This window comes from Papio anubis, unplaced genomic scaffold, assembly GCF_008728515.1.
Source record: "Papio anubis isolate 15944 unplaced genomic scaffold, Panubis1.0 scaffold257, whole genome shotgun sequence".
Lineage (NCBI taxonomy): Eukaryota > Metazoa > Chordata > Mammalia > Primates > Cercopithecidae > Papio > Papio anubis.
Window position 1 is genome coordinate 115,021 of NW_022162644.1, and position 13,259 is coordinate 128,279.

At 38.1% G+C, this 13,259-nt stretch overlaps 1 protein-coding gene across 1 annotated transcript; it reads right to left on the reverse strand.

Annotated features, from left to right (window-relative positions):
• Nucleotides 1-3,869: 3,869 nt before the first annotated feature.
• LOC101014538 (protein FRG1) lies at nt 3,870-12,639 on the reverse strand. The gene is made up of 5 exons (XM_031661823.1): nt 12,219-12,639; nt 9,860-9,964; nt 6,257-6,348; nt 5,154-5,264; nt 3,870-3,982 (listed from the first exon to the last, which is right to left on the reverse strand). The coding sequence occupies exons 1-5, from the start codon at nt 12,339-12,341 to the stop codon at nt 3,946-3,948; spliced, it is 468 nt and encodes a 155-aa protein (XP_031517683.1). The 5' UTR covers nt 12,342-12,639; the 3' UTR covers nt 3,870-3,945.
• Nucleotides 12,640-13,259: the final 620 nt, after the last annotated feature.

The following is a 13,259-nucleotide window of genomic DNA, read 5'->3' on the forward strand; positions in this document are numbered from 1 at the left end:
CACTATGTTGCCCCGCTGGTCTTGAACTCCTGGGCTCAAGCAACCCAGTCACTTCAACCTCCCAAAGTGCAGCCATTACAGGCTTGAGCCACCGCACCCAGCTTGTCTGCAGTTTTTAAAAGAAAAACGGCGAGGCGCGGTGGCTCACGCCTGTAATCCCAGCACTTTGGGAGGCTGAGGCAGATGGATCACGAGGTCAGGAGTTCGAGACCAGCCTGGCCAAGATGGTGAACCCAGTCTCTACTAACCTGGGCACAGTGGTGGGCACCTGTAGATCCAGCTACTCGGAAGCTGAGGCAGGAGAATCGCTTGAACCCAGGAGGTAGATGTTGCAGTGAGCTGAGATCATGCCACTGCACTCCAGCCTGGCAACAGAGCAAGACTCGATCAGAAAAACAAAACACAAAAAACAAAACAACAAAAAAACACCATAATTTAAAAGATTAAAAGTTAAGGTAGATTTTTACAAATGTATGTCTACCATTATAGTATCATACAGAATGGTTTTACTGCCGTGAAGATTCTCTGTGCTCTGTGTTTCCTTGTCTTCCTTCCCCTTGGTTCATGGCAACCACTGATGTTTCTACTGTTCCCACAGTTTCACCGTTTCTGGAACGTCATATAATTGGAATCGAACAGTATGTAGACTTTTCGGATTGGCTTCTTCTCTTAGCAATATGCATTTACGTTTCCTCCTTATATTGTTTTGTGGCTTGACAGATCATCTCCTGTTAGCAGTGAGTAATATCCTGTCACCATTATACTTTTGTTAAGACTCAGAACATACAATGTGAAGAGGAAACGTGAATGTGCTCTGTAAGCTTTGAGCGACAATGAAGGGTCAAGGTAGGTCCTGGTTGTCACAGGTGCGCTGTGTGAGGCAGGAAGCTGTGGTGGGGAGGCTGTGTGTGGGGAAAGGGACATATGGGAAGTCTGTACTCTCTGCTCTGTTTAGCTGTGAACCTGCACTTCTCTAAAAATAAAATTAGTTAAAATTAAAAGCAAAAAATTAGAAAAATTAAAACATTACAATATGTCATATAGTTTTCAAATCGCAAGACAGAAAAAGACATAATAAAATAAAGTATAGAAAACAACAAGGATAGGAATAAAACATCAGTGACAGAAGGCAGAAGACAGAAACGTGGAGCCAAACACATTAATTTATTTTAATCACTAGTTACATTCATTTATACTAATTTATATTAAACGTATTCAAAGAAAAAGGCAACCAATGTAGACTGACCTCAAGATGATCCAGATGTTGGAATTAGTGTGAATTTTTAAAGTAGTTATTATAATTCTTACTAAAATCAAAACCCCAAAAACCCTTATAATAAATAGATAGGAAATCATAGCAGAGAAGAAAAACTACAATAACAAAGGCTCAAGTGGAAATTCTAGAAGTGAAAGTTTTCCAAGTTAAAAAATAATAATCGGCCGGGCGCGGTGGCTCAAGCCTGTAATCCCAGCACTTTGGGAGGCCGAGACGGGCGGATCATGAGGTCAGGAGATTGAGACCATCCTGGCTGACACGGTGAAACCCCATCTCTACTAAAAAATACAAAAAACTAGCCGGGCGCGGTGGCGGGCGCCTGTAGTCCCAGCTACTTGGGAGGCTGAGGCAGGAGAATGGCGTGAACCCGGGAGGCGGAGCTTGCAGTGAGCCAAGATCACGCCACTGCACTCCAGCCTGGGCGGCAGAGCGAGACTCTGTCTCAAAAAAAAAAAAAAAAAAAATAATAATAATCAGTTGTCTTCAGGAGCAGCTTGGAGGTGGTAAAGAGTCAATGAACCTAAAATACAATTGAAATTATTCAATCTGAAAAATGTGAGCAGTCATAGGTTGGAGTGTGGGAGCTTTTCCTTTGGTTAGTGCTTTTAGGTAATCTTGGTTTTGATATGATTACTAGGCTGATCTGTCAGGGGCTAAGCCAGAGTTTATCTTGGTTTCAGTAGTGCTTTAAACAAAACTCATGATATCCTTGTGTTCAAGATGGAAGAAGAGTGGACCAGATGACAATATTTCGATGCAGTCATTTTTAACCTCTGTTGCTCTCCCAGCGGTCTAGCTGGGGTTTGTATAAAGCAGAATGGGAGAAACAGGGATGGAGACCCCACCTACCCTCTCTATTTGTCCACTTGTCCTCCTTCACTAGTGGATAAAGTCCGCGGGAATAGGCAATGTATTATTTTAAATCTGAATCTTCTGTTGTCAAGATCTGCAATTAGTTCTGCTCGCTGGACTGGGGTCAGGAACCGAGGGAACATGAGGGTGAACGAGGTGACATGGAGTCCAAGAACACACTGTGCCTGCAAGCAGAATGTTTGTGCCAGGAAAACCAGTCAGCAGGCAGATGGTCTCAGATACCAAGTGGGAGGCAAGATTCAGTCTCGTGAAGGCAGTGATCCTCAATGTGTACTTCGTATCACTTGCTTCGGAATGACCTGGAGTACTTGTTCACATGCAAATGTGGAGCCCAGTCCTAGACCTGCTAAACCTGCATCTCCACGGATGGTCTGGGCAGTTGACACTGGAGACCTGCGAAGCCTGCGTCTCCACAGATGGGTCTCAGCAGTTGACATTGGAAACGTGCAGGTCCCTCGGAGACGCTTATGCAGATAAATCTGAACTGTTGTTTCAGGGTTAGGGAGCTGGCAAAAGCAAGGAATAGACCAAGCCCTTGGGTGGGAAGGCTGCATAACCTTGGCACTATTAGCGTTCTGGGTGGAACAGGATCTTGCCACATGCTTCGCAGCATCCCTAGCCTCTACCCTCTAACACCGTATCCCAGATGTGAAAACCAAAAATGTCCCCTGGGAGGCAAAATAGTCACCAGTTGGGAACAGGAACCACCACTTTGCGGGATCAGAGTAGTTACTTTGTTCCCAATCCAAGGATCAGAACCCAAGATGAGACAAAGTGCAGCTACCGGAACTGGAGGGCCAAGCTGGAGCTGGACCTACAACAAACGCTCCAAAAGCTCCTTTCTAGGCCTGATCCCGTGCCTCAGCTACCGAGCTTGTACAGATGCCATGTAACTCTAGATGTGGTGACTGATGGAACTGAAAGGCTAGAACTAGATAGGGTCTTTAAGGATAGGCCAGCACACAACGTGGACTTTTGACAACATCCAGATCCTTGAACCAACCTGAGGCAGAATTTCCCGTACATCTGATCCACAGCCTGGATGTGGAGCACTCACTGGGATTAGATGCCATGGGAATATTGTGTTTAGGAACTCTGAAAGAGACAGGCTTCAACAAAGCAGACCTAAGCAACACTTAGCGTTTGAACTTCTTCAGCTTCCATTCCAGCCCACAAGGACAAAAGCATCCCATACATATCCACTGTGGCCAACCCGTCCTCAGTGGGGAGTTTCCCCAGCACTACTCTCCCCTCTGTTCTGAGCCTACTTGCTCTTTTGTAATGTTTCCACTTTCGGTCCCACTCCCTAACAGATGACTTGTCCTCTCCGCCCGGCCCCCTAGTTCTGACATTTGGACTGTCTGTGATCTGGGTAGTACTTCCGAGGCAGAATCAAAGCCTTGTTGATTGGATTGGGAATTTCTAACTTCCTATTAAAGGCACTGATCAGGCATCTATTGTATAAAGTAAAGTAAGATTATGATCCAGTAAGACAGATTCCACAAGCAGTGCAGGAAGAATTGGTTTCTAGTACACTGCATGCTTCAGGACAGGAAATCCAGAAAAAAATTCTGTGGTACATTAAGTGTGTACTATAGGTTTCATTTCCATGCGAAAAATTCTAGTTAGCTAAAAAGTACATCCATGAAGAATCTTGATTAAGCTTGTTTAATCCTGGTTAAACTAGTTACTAAACAATAATTTCACAACAACTCAAGAACTCTTTAAAAGCATTTCCTCTGAATATTTTATTCAGAAAAAAACACAAAAAGATAAAGCAGAAACAAAAATTCCAGTCATTTGCAGTATCTGTCGGCTTTCAATTTGGCTCTCCTGTTTAAGCAAAGAAAAGTAATAAAATTAATCTGTGTAAAGCATGCCATATATATTCAACTGCTGCTAAATATAAAAAGCTTTAAAACTGTGTGGTCAATTTTGGTTATTATATTACCACAACACTTATGTTAAAATATGTATACTTTTAAATTTGGTTTCTATAAAAAATGGATTCTAATCTTGTAACAGTTATTTCCTAACAGTCAATAAACGCTGCCTAAGGGCTTTTTCAATCCACAATAGCAATTTTAATTATTCTGGAATTTAAGAGTGCTCTAAATTTCTATTCAACATGGTGAGAATGCTGTCTTATTAGAAGTGATAAAAGTTACAGGACACAGAGCTTATTCCGTTTTAGAGTCCACATCCTGATTGTATTTTATATCCTCTTCTTGATTTCTTCCATCTAGATACGTATTCATTTGCTCAGCTGGAAAAAATTCTTAACATTATGTACTGACTTTAGGTATGAACTCTACCAGCTAGTTAACAGGAAATATGTAATTAAACATTGCCTTATCAAGAAATGTAAAAAAAGGGTAAGAGTAACTTTGCAACATAGGACTTCAATGAGCGGCTGGTGATTATCAAAATCTGGCACTTAATTGATTTATACTTGGACACTCACAGCTAAACGTCTCTGCCTGTTTTCCTACGTTGTAAATCTAGGACATTACTTACCCACATCGGAAGAGTAATAAATATTAACAATGTGCTATGATAAACATCCTGCACTCTTCCAAATCTTACAATAAAACTGCTTCAATTTCACTTGTTTAGCTTTTAAATTTTTAGCTGATCTATTCTTATTTTAAGGAACCTGAACTACTCTAACAGAATCCACATAATTTTTACCTTAGTCAAACTGCTTCTTTCTAACTCTGGTTCCAACAGTTATAAAAAGATAATGATAAATTTATGAAGTAGATAGAGTCAAACCTGAATTTCTTAAAGTATATACTTAGAATCGGTTATAATTTTTAGATATTCTTTCTTGACAGTCTTTTCCCAAACTTATGATGTCCTCTCTAAGTAATATTGCCACATTCATAAATTAGAAATAAAGACAAAAATGTGAAAACTATAGTAATTTAAGAGAACATAGGTTTTCTACATGCCATTTCTATTGGCTACTGAAAATAGCGGAAATAAGTAAATAAAGAGCTACCTGTCCAGAAGCGTCTCATGCAAAAATCCATCTTTCCGAGCCTTTTTAAGAATTTTACTGTCTTCTTTACTTATTTTAAGTTTGTGGTCTTGGAAGCTCTGAAATTTCTTTCTGCAAAGAAAATGTCTTCATTGAAAAATACCTCAAATTCTGATTATACATATTTACTATTACATTTATAAATACTGTTAATTTCTTTTTCACTTATTAAAAAAGTCTAATTGTAGGCCAGGGGCAGTGGCTCATGCCTGCCATCCCAGCACTTTGGGAGGCCAAGGCAGGCAGATCACTTGAGGTCAGGAGTTTGATAACAGCCTGTTCAACATGGTGAAACCCCATCTCTACTAAAAATATAAAAATTAGCTGAGCATAGTGGCACATGCCTGTAGTCCCAGTTACTCAGGAGGCTGAGGCAGGAGAATCACATGAACCTGGGAGGCGAAGGCTGCGATGAGCCGAGATCACGCCACTGCACTCCAGTCTGGGCAACAGAGTGAGACTCCTCTTGGGGAAGGGGAAAAAAAAAGTCTAATTGTATTTTTTTAATAAGCTGGAGCTTCTCAACCACAAAGATGACCTCCATGACCCCTCAAAAGGAGGGCCGCTCATTGACTGGGAAGAATCACAAGGCCCCACTTCTATTAGGGCATGCCGGCTGGAGTCCCCCGTGTCCTGGCCATAGCACAGCCTTTGACTGGCATCACACCCGTTCTGTGAATGAACAGGGAGACGGACTAACCCGCATGACGTTAGCTTTGAGAGCTGGTATGATGATTAGGAAAACTGAAGCCTTGAGAACAGCATTGAGCTCAGGGCTCTGTCCCAGAGGCTACATTGTGTTGCCTCTTCTTGTCCATCAGTTTTAATTTAATTTTGTCAGAGAGGGTCTTGCTCCATCACCCAGGCTGGAATGCAGTGGTTATCAGAGCTCACTGCAGCCTTGGACTCCTGGGCTCGAACAATCCTCCTGTCTCAGCCTCTCGAGCAGCTTGGCCTACAGGCATGCACCACCATCCCCAACTAATTAGGTAATGTATTTTGAAAGCACTTTGAGAAGCACTTCACTGTCAAATCTGTAGGTCTAAAAGGAAAAGAACACATACACATAATTGATTTCACACTGTTTTACATTTCCTTTGTCTTCTTCTGGAATGTCATCTTTTTTCTTGGTTTCTCTTTCAGCACAGGATCTAATCTAGATATTGGACAAGAGAATCCAATGGGTTATATGTTTATCTCCCATCTTCCCCACTTTACGTATCACATAAGAACATTCAAGATGATTTCCTATGCAGAAGAAAAAATTAACTGATCAGCTATATTCAGAAAAAGGCAGGTTTTGGCTATATGTTTTACTTCACATATATAATCTATATGAGTAACTGCTACCACATGCTTGCTCCGCAGCCCTTGGGTCAGAAACACTACAGACAAAATTATTTCAAAAACATTTTACACATCAGATCCTGCTAGGCAATAAAGCAATCATTAACTAATTTAATTTTGTCCTCCAAGTGAACACACTAGGATCAAATTATCCCTAGTAGACAAGTGTTCATTTGATCAGACTGAAAGCTTAAGATCACTATTTTACGTCTCACAGACTATTACCAAATGTATTAAAACTTTTAACATTACACAATAACTTGTTTTTAATTAATTGGAACCCACCTCTTTTACTAACTTCTTATATCCTCCAAAGTTTGGATAGATATTTACTATCACATGTCATAAGTTAACTGATCTGCATTCAACAATTAGGATCGCCCACAGAACAGGCAATTGGCAGTGGTAAGGACTCACGTCTCCTAAGGATCTCTGTGGCCAGAGTCCAATTCCAGGACTGCTTAGAAAGTGATGACAAACAACGTGTTTGTGCCAATGACATCTTTGTGACAGTTTTGATTAGAGGGTCCCAGAAGACCTGAAAACATTCCCTGCTAGGGCCTGTAACACAATGCTGCCTTTAGTATGAGGGATCTGTGTTCTGGTAGATAAGGCAAGGTCATAAAGGTGAATGGCTGACAGAGATTAGGAGAGCCTGCAATTAAATGGTAAAGGAAAAGAGTCCTAAATAATCACTGTTCAGAGCTTCCAGGTGCTTGACTAACCAGAGACCCAGAGAACTTTGCATTTCATCTGAAAACTGCTTTAAATAGTGAAACACACAATCTTTGTATAAGTATCTTTGTCTCTTTGTATAAGTGCAAAGCACTGCACATATATTTGCAATTGTTGCCTTCAGTAACACTTTTGTGATAATATCCAGATGAAAAATAAACATGATACAATAAAATATAAATAAATAAAATTAAAGGTAAGTCACAAACCCATCTGCATTTCCCCAATGACCTGTTCCCTGAGAAGCAATGCGCTATGAAATATTGAGTAGCTTAGGAGTGTTGGGGTCCGCGTGTTTCCTAAACAAAGGAATGAACACACAAGACAACACAAGACAAGACAAACATGGCGGCCGCCTCGAATGGCTCACTCTGCTTTATTTTATACAGTCATTTGTGGAATGTTGCCAAGTCACAAGACACATTGTTGTTTTTCTGACCTTTCCCTGACTTTCTGGATTTTCAAGATGTTTACACATAAACAAGCCCCCAGGGTCTGCTGTTAGCAGCTGGCTCCTTTGTTCTCCCTGTTTGCAGGGAAGGAATGCCCTGCTTCGTTTGCAAGAGCAGGACTTATCAGGAATGCCTCGTTTGGGAGCATAGTCCTCTACATAGGAGTCACCTGGGCCTGGGTACACATCCTGTCTTTACCACACCCTGAAATCGCTATGTGATTTCCATGAACTGACTGACAAAAACCACAAGGATGTAAGGAGGGTCAGAGGCTGTCTTCCTGTCTGTAAGGCTGAGCTCACATCCACCTCACAGGAGCATTATGGAGATTCGAGACTACAACGCATGTGCCAGGTATATGCAATGAAAAAATATAACTAACACTTCACTTCTCTAATAATAATACCTACATTTTAGATTGAAATTGTTTGAGCTTTAGATTTGAAATTATTTGAAATCAAGACTATTGTAAAAAGAAATCAAACATATGACCGGAAATCTAACATGAAGCACGTACAGACATTTGACAGATGCTTTTAAATTACACTGGTAGTAGAGAAAAATGTCTAAGAACGAAGGGCATTTTAGAAAAGGCATTTCCCCCATCTCTTAGAGCCTTCCACTCCGGCCCCCACAATGCGTCACAGAGCAAATCTGGGTCAGACTAGATGCAACCTGTGATTCCCGACAGAGACAAACAAAGCAAAGTTCAGGACGCTCACTACCGGGAAGGAATGCCAAGGAACAGAAAAACCATGTGTCAAGAAGGAGGGAGTTATTCTTTAGATACATATATGTTTATCATTAAAGATCACTGGCTTTTGCTGAGTCTAAAAAATTAAGCCTTAAATGTTTTCATCAAATTCCAGCTAACTACCTGATTTATCTAGGTTATATTAACAGTATTATTTAGAATTTCACCTTGATATGAAGATGTCTGTGTAACTTTTACAATGATATAAAACAAAGAGTAGGATTAGGGAGGAAACAGGCCAGTGCCTGATGCAATGGATAACGCATCTGACTACAGATGAGGGAATTTAGCATGGAATAAGGAACTTTTATTTCCAGCTTACTGACACATACAAATTGTAAAAATAAAATGAAAATCATGTTTTATGTTGATTCATGTTTTTCCTAATGCAAAGAAGACTGGTACTATTAATAAAAATATTTTTAAAATGTGAGGGCTAAAGCCCCAGAGGTTCTGCTATGATTTTGTATGTTTCATAGAGTGATTTTCATCACGGAAGCTCAAGCATTACGTAAATACAAATGCATATACCCCTGACCTGGTAATTCTGCTTCTGGAAATTTATCTTCAGGTCCACCCGCACATCTACAAATGGATGCATATTCAATGTTTTGTACTGCAGCACTGTGTATATGAGCAAAAGACTGGAAACAGCCTAAATTTCCATCTATAAGAGACTAAACAAATTAAGGTACATCCCTAAAATGAATATTATGTGGCTGTTAAAAAAGAGAGAGAAAGAAAGGAAAAGCAAGAAAAAGAGAAAACTTTCTACGTTCAAACTAATAGTAGAAAACTCTCCAAGACACAGTTTTAAGGAAAAAAAAATCAAAGTCTAGAAGACTATAGAGGAGGCAAACTTTAGTGTAAAACAGTTGAAAATTATAAACATATTCATGTGTTCATAAAGAAATTTTAGGAGGCTATAAAAAAACAAAACAAAGGGAAAGAGATAGGAACCGGAGCTGGGACACAGGTGAGTAAGACGTATGGCAGGCAGATGTCTTCATACGTTTTTATTTAAAAATGTTGAACCACGTGTACATATTATCTATTTTAAAAACTAGATTTTAAAATACAAGCAAGAAAACAAGAAAATGAAAGCCTAAAAAGATCATGTAGAACTACTCAAAAAAAGATAGTAATCCATGGAGATAACAGCAAGGTAGCTCCTAGATGCACTGATTTCTCTATCACATTGTATAAACAAGCCACCAATTATGGGATTTATATTAAAAAATGAGTCCATTTGAAACACCACATTATAAAAAGCTATTAACTAAATCTTTAAAGTGACAGTAAATGATGATTTAACATTTTAAAGAGATAGTCACATTGCATGTGTGAATGTGGTCATCTGTATAAAATGTCATAATTACCTTGATCATTTCTTCTTCTCCTGCTGTCTTACTTTTTGCTTCTATGTCCCCAGCTTCATTGCATCTAATAAAGCAGCTATTTGAAGCCAATAAAGCCATTTTCCCCTAAGTGAAACAAAATAACAAAATAGAGAGTCATGAGGATACTTCTTGTAGAAGAAACGTTGTGTTTAGATTGAATTAATTTTTCCTCCCTGATTTAAAAATCACAGAACTTAGAGAAAACCTGAAAAATATAATACAAGAACATGCAGAAAAGGAAACCAAAATCACCTATTATTTTACTATTCAAATATTACCACAATAAACATTCTTAGTGTATCTTCCTAGTAGGACTAAATTCTAATTAGATGAAGTAGGATTGCTTCCTTTCTAAAACATCTACGGTGATATAACTGATTTAGTTCAGTTTGAAAAATTGACTTTAAAGACAAGAACATAATTACGAATGCACACTTTGTTCAAATATTAGCATTTTAAGTAAAATTTATTTTACTCACAATTAGAAAACACGAAAAGGCATATACAATGCCTTTAGTGTTTTGAATTTAAGAATCAATGTCTGAGGGGCTTTTGTGTGTGAAAATAAATATTCATATGCTTTTTTAGTTGTTTAATGTTTGATGTATTACACTGCTTTCTATTAAACAAAACTTTAAAAACTGATCTTGTGTATCTAAATCTGGGTTATAAACTTGGTTAGCTTGATTCCCTTAACAAATGTAACGTTTTGTAACTTGTATTTGGTTGATTCTTTTGGAAAACTTGGAATACCATAACATTTAGACAAAATATTTACAAATACAATGATTATAAAATATGTATATATTTAATACAAATATATATATATAATATGTGATATAACTTATATCACATCCAGTTAAAAAAGTGCTGATAACATGGATTTAATTTCTTGGTCAAGGTCGCAAGGGCTGGTGGTCTCTCATTTGGATGGCGCCTGCTGAGCCCTGGAACATGCTGCTGTGGTCTAAGGCGATTTAAACCTGTGCCGCAGATTATTCACCTGAGTCTTTTTGCAATAGAGTTTTAAGACCCTCTTTCATTTAAATTTTTGAAACTTAGTGTCCTTCCTAGAAATAAAATGAAATGAACTTTCCTAAAGTGTTGTATTATTAGAACTATCTCGCTCATCATCCTGGCCTTACGATATACTGGCCTTTTCTACTGGTGTAACTTTTATTGGAAGTATCTCATCATAACTCGTAGGATCATCTCAAAGGGGTTGCAATACATTAGTGGGTCATGAAATCAATGTAGTGGTTCCTGAATGGTATTGGGGGGAAAAAGAAAAGGGAATACACACAGACACACAGAGGAAGGGGTAAAAGAGAATAAGAAATATCAAGCTGCGTAACACATGAACAAGTATTGTTAAGTACAACTCTTGCTTCAGTTATACATATGTGTGTGCTGGGCTGCGATGTAAAAATGCATTTCTCAATGGGTTGGGTCAAAATAGTTTTCAAGTCACTGACTTAAGATTTTATCCCAGGGGATGAGGAAATTAGTCTAAGTGATTACCTCTTTCTGGGGGGATGTCTGTTTAATTTGTCGTCTTAGAAAACACTGCTGAGTTCCTGTTTTCAGTTCCTGATTGTATACCACCAAAGCACTACTCAAAGGCTGAGCTTATCTTCCACTTGCTTGTGCCCACTGGTCCTTACTGGTTTTGATATAGTTACCTACTTTTTAAAGACTGTTTAGCACTCACATACTTTTGTTCAATCTTTACTTCTTACACAGAGAAAGGAAATTATGTATTCTGTACCAACAAAGATTTAACAAAACATCCATATACTATAACTGTCTACTTACCAAAATTAAGAATATTATCTTTTTTCTCCTTTTATATTAAAACTATCTTTTCGTACACTATTTGAAGCTTATGAACTGAAAGTCCTTTAGAGATAATTTACTTCAATGAACTATTATTATTTATTTTATGCACAAATTGTCACAACTTGGTCTTAGCTTGCTCCAGTGTTTGCTTACAGTCTCTAATGTTTCTGAAAGCATCCATGATTTCTGCTACAAAGAAGGTACTTAGGAACTATTCTGTTTTCCTACTCTGAGACTTAAAATTGACTGGTTCTTTAACGGAAATGAGATCCATATCTAGGCAGTAGGGTACAGAGAAATAACTGTGGGCAAAAGTACTAATGCTGTTTTTGTTGCACTATATTTTGAGATCTCTTTAAGGCTCTATGTTCCTATTGATTGACTCCAATTTAATGTATTATACTATTGCATCCTATTTTTTCTTTTTAAATATATTATGATTGTTACAGACTTTCTGTTACACTGACAGGAAGTTTTTATAAACAGTAACAGCACTTACATTTTGAAAGACTGGTTCCCATTGTTCTCTTGGTCCAATTGCATCTGAACGCCCAACAACAAGCCCATCTGAATTGATACCAAGATACTTTCCATAGCCAGATTTCAGGGCAATTCTGTACATTAAGAAAATGGATAAAAGTTAAAAACTGAGAGGAAATTAATTATAGAACATCAAAACAGGACATGTGTATGTGTGTGGGTGTGTACATATCTAAACTTTCAGGCTGGACATATCCCAAGTATTCAAAAGCTGCATGTGGCTGAGTGGTGACTCACTCCTGTAATCTCTGTGCTTTGGGAAGCCAATGGGAGAATTGCTTGAGGCAAGAAGTTCAAGATCAGCTTGGACAACACAGTGAGACCCCATCTCTACAAAAAATTTAAAAAATTAGCTGGGCATGCTGGCGTGCACAGCTACTGGGGAGGCTGACACAGGAGGGTTGCTTGAGTACAGAAATTTGAGGTTATAGTGAGCTATGATCACACCACTGCACTCCAATCTGGGTGACAGAGAGAGACTCTGTGCCTTAAAAAAAAAAAAAAGCTACATGTGACTAGTTGCTGCCATATTGGACAGTGCAGTTTTAAATTTACAGTTTTGTATTTTGCTTTTTAAATATAAACATTATACTTATATATTACATAACAAATATTTTCCAAATTCATCATTCTTCACTTATACTTCTTTAGTCATAAAGTTCAACAATAAATTATTAAAACTTACTTTTTCTGTTATTATAAATAGTTCTATTTACATCTATTCTGTACATAAAACTGATTTATCCTCAGAAAAAATTCCTAGAAATAACTGGATCGAAGAGTATAAAGTTCTTATGTCATCAAACTGTTTTCCAGAAAATGCTGTTTCAATTTACATTCTTACTTCAAATTAAAAGAGTATGTTTTGTATCACGGATTTTTTTTTTAAGCATTATGACTTTAAAAAAATACTTGAAAACCTGATATGGAAAAAACAGTATCCTATTAATTTGCATTTTAGTATTTAACTGGAATAACAATTGTTTTTCTTTTTTTTTTT

Coding starts and splice junctions, on each gene's coding strand:
- LOC101014538 (XM_031661823.1), bottom strand. CDS start 12,341: ATGTACAGAATTGCCCTGAAATCTGGCTATGGAAAGTATCTTGGTATC. Junction 6,349..9,859: donor GAGAAGAAGAAATGATCAAG/GTAATTATGACA, acceptor TCCAATATCTAG/ATTAGATCCTGTGCTGAAAG. Junction 3,983..5,153: donor CATGAGACGCTTCTGGACAG/GTAGCTCTTTAT, acceptor TTGCTTAAACAG/GAGAGCCAAATTGAAAGCCG.